The following is a 5,936-nucleotide window of genomic DNA, read 5'->3' as shown; positions in this document are numbered from 1 at the left end:
ATTAATATTCATTTCGAAAAACAAGATTGTTTTCAGCGATGAGTCTGGACTGAAGATAGACCTCGCCCACGGGTGAAGTTGATAATACATGTAGGTAGTGACTTTTTTCAAAGCAATATGTGCAAAATGATACAAAAGGTTTCTTTTTACATGACAGTATAGAACTACGAGTATTAACCTGGAACCTTTGAATTGTAGCTTGCTATGGGATACATACGGTTGATTCAACTTACGATATTTAAAAGAGACGAGCAATTTGTCTTCGAAAATGCAGTTCTACTGCCTTGAAATTATTTGGGTGCTTTTGCAGCAAGTTAAGTGCAAACCAAAATTGTCACTCTTAGAATTAAATAATACAGACATTCTTGTATGGTAAAAAAAAGACCTGCATGGTAAAGTGTTCTGTTTTCGCATTTATACTAGTTCTTTAATGTTAACAAAGCCAATAAAATGTGCATTTCTAATTGTAATTTGTGCATACACTTAATATTGAAACAAAATGTTTGACAACTTCTATGACCTACTGATATAATGATTATTACCTTAGCCAAGATTATTATGTTTTCCATAGCTTACGTGTGTGTATGTGTGTGTGTAGTTGTGTGTAAACATTATAACTCATGATAGATAATAGTCGTTCTGCATCCAAATATCACCTACTGAAAGAAAGGAACAACAAAAACTTGAGTGCTTTGAGCTAGTTTTATTTTTTGCCTACGACCAATTATATTTCAGGAGAACAACATTCGCCTACGTCACTATAGATGCTATTTTCCATAGTGTTTTGGCATTTTATAGGTTTCTATTGATTCGACTAGAACGAACTATAATACTTTCCTGACCTACATTATTAAAGAATCAAACAAATACCTTCACCAATTTTTCAGCATTAAGTTCGCAAAAACAGAACTGCTCTTCTATTAACATCACAAAATACACACATTACAGAAAAAGTCGGATCTTTTGTCTTCTACTGCCTTAGATAAAAAAACACAATTTAGAATTAAGATCCATCGATAAGGCTAGAGTAGTCACATTTTATATTTGTTATACTCGTTAGTCCTTTTACTATCTTGATTTTGGGCTTAAATTTGACCCATAAAATTTGCAACTGAGCCATTCTGTTTTTTTTGCACAGTTACGCAATGGTCTTTTAAAACAGACTGACAGTCTAGTAACAGTTTTTTTTCCGTTGTTAGCCCTCTATTGGACAAGGATTTGCACTAAACCTACAATTATTTGTTAATTTGTTGTATAAATGACAATAATGGAATATAAAATGCCCACCGCCTCTTACTCTTCCCTTCTGTAGATAAAACAGTATGCATGATAATGTCTAGAATTTTCAGAACACATTACTAAATCTCGGTATAGCAGTGTAAAAGGTCGTCAGCGCTAGCGGTATATACGAAGTCTCAAACATTGAGCGGTCAGATTTTTTAACCTCTTTTTTAAAACCTTATTGTTGTCCATAGCATTTAAGTCCATAAGTGACAAGTAACATTATAAGCCATCGACGAATATGCAGTAATTACATTTTTACATATCTCTTACTGAGCATTAAACTTTAAACAGTGAGACTATACAGATAGTTTCATATTTAAACTTACAGATGGTGTTTTTACCGACCAACATCAACTCAGTTATGCATTCAAATTTTACATCAAGTGATATCCCAGAATCTTGTATAGGTGTATATGGGTGTGTAGTATTGGTGTGCAACCATATTTAGAAGAAAAATTCTACCTCGGTCTAAAGTAATTGTATCTGTATACTCAAAATGTCCAATATATTCTACACAATCCCAGCCAGTACATCTAATATTTGTTATTATTCATTGTTTATAAAGACTGGCCCTTGATATATATATATATATATATATATATATATATATATATATATATATATATATATATGTGTTAATGTAAAATACTTTACCTTCGCCAAGAAGGTTATGTTTTCTAGGGGCGGTTCGTGTATGTGTGTGTGTGTGTGTGTGTGTGTCTGTCTGTAAACACGATAACTTGAGAAGGCCTTTATGGATTGTCTTGATACTTGGTAGGTGGGTAGGTCTTGATGAGACCTCAAAATGATTAGATTTGGACCCCTAGCGGCTTGTTATGGTACTGCAGCTGAACTTCCGGTTTTGATATCTCATGATCTAGACATGCTATGGTGATGAAATTTAGATAGTAGGTAGCTCTTGTGCTGGGAGAGAAGTGACGTGAGTTTAGGCCCCCTAGCGGCTTGCTCTGGAACTGCAGGAATAAATTCTTGAAAATATTCAAAAGGGGATAACTCAAGAACCGGTTGAAGGATCGTCGTGATTTTTGGTATGTAGGTAGCTTACGTGATGCTTAATATAATTATGTGACAATTATGCAAATATGGATGTAATTTGCATAATTTATGGGGAAATTCTATAAATCAGCTGCATTCCATGATAGGACAATTGAAGCTTGTGACATTGGTAATTGACAACGAGAGAAACACAGGAAGATGTTGATTATGTTAATAATGACTTAATTTGCATAATTAATGAGAAAATTTTTATAATTATGTAATGATAACTGCCTGGAATTTCATACTTGTGGTATTGAAAGTTAAATTGAGATGAACATCATTGAACATAATTTATTCAAATCAGGACCTCATTTGCATAATTGATTAGGAAATGCTAGAATGCGTTCTTTGTTAATATAAGACTGTCTTTTGGCTGAGATTATGATAAAATGATATAATTAATGAAAATTAGGTTCCTATTTCTTAAATCAGGGGGGAATAATCTAATCTAAACTTTGTCAGTCATAAAGTTTAACATCATTTGGCGAAGGTATGAGATCGGGGAACTCTAGTTCTAATTCAATCTAATGACAGCAATTTTTTTGCTAGTTTAAAAATTTTCTAGAAGTCTTCAAATATATTGTAACTTCGTATCGTCACAAGGCTTAGCTCGATCAAAAAAAGGCCAAACTACATAACATTGCATGGGCCAATATGCACTTTATATGTTTGTGCACCATTGCAATGTATTTGCATTATTGTATGTACATGTAAGTCTACTGTTAATAATCGTAACATAATAAAGTCTAACTTCCGTTAGCGTGGGCTCAACGGGGGCCATTTTGAAATTCATAGCATGGCGTCAACCATTAAATGCATATTTTATCCTTTCTCTACCTCGCTATAGCTTGATACCCCTTGCTACGCTAAAAATTAAAACACATGTTTAGTAGAATTTCATATGCTGCAATGTTGGGCAGAATGTATATTGAAATTTCTCCATTTAGGCTGGAGGACGCTGACAGATGAATCTCTTCTTATTGAAGCAAGCATCGTCGTCCCACATGGGATATCCAGACCACGAGAAGAGCCAGCCGGATGACTTGGGAGGTTAATCCATGGGAATTATGTAAGAAAAGAGTGTCCAAAGTTAGCTAATCGAGTTTTAGACTGATTCAGATCGGGCTTTTATCTTAACATGCTCGGACGGACATGCTTTTGAAGCCTGCCCCCTGTAACTCAGCAACTACTTAAAGGAGATCTTAAGTCAACCATGACTGACAGATCCCTGTGGAATGTAGTTGTGCAGTAACTTACCCCGTCCACAAGAGACGACGGCTGATGCTGATCGCAGGGCCGCCAGATTTTCAGAGGATGCTGTTTTAGTAAAAATTGAATCATAACAACACCTTTTTGTGTCATTGTGACGTCATCTTTGCGATTTCTCGGAATAAAACCTTCGAATTGGGTTTTCTTGTAAACCTTAGGGGAATACAACCAACCTTTGAAAACTGTCTATGATAGAATATTAAGGCCTAATAAGACTTACGTAACCCCTGGCAACTACACTAGTGTCAAATTGACTTTATAATATGGCACCATGCATATTCTAGCTGTCCGCCATCTTGAATCGTCACAATCTTAATTTTTTTTTAATTACAGTTTCAAGATACAGCCTAAAAACACAACCCCAAATGGACCTAAGATATTCTAATGAATGTTTTATATTAGAGAATACGGAGTTGCGATGAAAGTGGTTATCTTGCCACCTTTGATTTTAAGCAATGATGACATCGAATTAGCATGAATCATAAATGTATAATTTAAAAATTTACATTTAAGTATATATAATGTTTTTAATGTTAGAAAGGGCGTATGATTGAACATGAATCTTAAAAATTTTAATGATTAAATGAAATTTACGGAATTTTCCAAAAACTGACTGTGATTAACCGTTGGCGTGGCAACGCTGAAATCTATTTGACATATCTCTTTAATATGAAATTGTTGCTAGGTACATTGTAGGAAAGGTCACCAAATTTGAGTAGCGAAAGCCGTTCAGGCGCTATTCGAGATGAATTTTCTGATCTCTAAATTGCCAATAGTTACCAAATTTTGCACGGAACAAAGAACCAAGAAAATCATCTAAATACACACAAATGGCCCTCAGAGCAGCTAGCTGAATACTACATTCAAACAGACATGAAATTTCTTAAGTAAAGCGTTTTAACAAAATAAAAAGAAAGAGAAAAATTACCTGTAGCATCCAGATCTAAAACGCCAACATCATTAATTGCATTCATTCAGATTACTGACCTTTGTCCAGTACTGTCCACACGACCAACGGCCTGGTTCACCTGGATTCCATCCCTTTTTGAAGAGCAGGAGAGTTTTAAAACGTCAAAGAGGCAACCGTATTTGCGTACGGAGTTATTGGAATAGATATGAAAAATTTAAAAGGAGATAAGCTGAACTGTGGCATGCATTGTGATACCTTAGTTACCTTTGGGTACCCGGGTGCATTTTATTTGTTTTCATTTTAAAACGCATAGAGATCACTGGTTACATGTATAAGTGTAACTTAAAAGTGTACGATCGAGAGGCATTCAGACAGCTTTATGATATTAGAGGGAAGAAATTTTGCGTAATCCGCTATCAGTGATAAACATGTCGTACCAACATACCTTGTACCCGTTCTGGCCGACCACCGACCCGTCCACCCAATACCAGGTTCCGTCTTTCTTCTCCATACCGATCCAGTGTTCCTTGTTGAATCCACCCCTTTTGACCAGATCTCTCAGAGCGACGTCCAGTTCTTTCGTCTTCGGCATGGCCAATGTGGCTCCTTCCTTCCTGCATGCCTCCTTTGCCCCATCATGGGACTTCCCGAAAATCCAGTCCCTGCCCGGCGTGGCATCGAGCTTGATGCAGTTCCCGATGACGAGTCTGTAGCCGTTTTTGCAGCGGGGACCTGGAAAGAACAACGGAAGGCAACGTAAGAGAGAGATCTATTATTTAAGCTTAGCCCTTGATACCACACAGAGGAAACGGTTTTAAACTAGAAAGGCCAATATTTGCTTTGGAGCAAATACAGCGATGGGTTCACCACATTTTACCACATGGCAGGGAAAGAATGAGAAACACAAGGGAAAACAATGATTTACATTGATATAACTATAATATGAAGTAACATACAACTAAAACAACAGTTGGATAGCTATTCCCTACTTTATTGGTTAGGATTTTTAATTGCATAATGCAAACTGTTGATTTTCAAAATAAAATAAAAAACGTTCATGCCCCGCATTCCAATGCTGGAGCAGAAAAGCTTGAAATACCTACCAAAACACTTGAATAAAGACATACTGTCAGTATGGAAATGCTCTGTGCAGGTGTTAATCAAGTTAAATCCCAACAGCCAATCAGCAAGAAATGCTCTGTGCAGGTGGAAATGCTCTGTGCGGGTGTTAATCAAGTTAAATCCCAACAGCCAATCAGCAAGAAGTATAGAGGAAAGCTGCATGCCTATTGGTTGATGCCCTGCATTCCATTGTGATGACTCATGCCCAGACGTGGTAAACACGGCACACTAACACAGTAATACATTTGCTATAACACAGCCAAAAAACTCAAATAAAACAATTCTAAAAGCC

General features: G+C 36.2%; 1 protein-coding gene across 1 annotated transcript in view; it reads right to left on the bottom strand.

Annotated features, from left to right (window-relative positions):
- Positions 1-3,286: 3,286 nt before the first annotated feature.
- LOC109481445 (C-type lectin domain family 4 member M-like) overlaps positions 3,287-5,936 on the bottom strand; it is a 4,733-nt gene continuing 2,083 nt past the window's right edge. The window contains exons 3-5 of the mRNA XM_019784032.1: positions 4,968-5,254; positions 4,600-4,653; positions 3,287-3,385 (exon numbers count right to left, since the gene is read on the bottom strand). Coding sequence (XP_019639591.1) covers positions 3,287-3,385; positions 4,600-4,653; positions 4,968-5,254 — 440 coding nt within the window. The remainder of the gene's footprint in view (positions 3,386-4,599; positions 4,654-4,967; positions 5,255-5,936) is intronic.

This window comes from Branchiostoma belcheri, unplaced genomic scaffold (genome assembly GCF_001625305.1).
Source record: "Branchiostoma belcheri isolate BF01 breed outbred unplaced genomic scaffold, Haploidv18h27 scaffold556, whole genome shotgun sequence".
Lineage (NCBI taxonomy): Eukaryota > Metazoa > Chordata > Leptocardii > Amphioxiformes > Branchiostomatidae > Branchiostoma > Branchiostoma belcheri.
The sequence above is the reverse complement of the archived record's forward strand: the minus strand, read 5'-3'. Positions and strand labels throughout refer to the sequence as shown.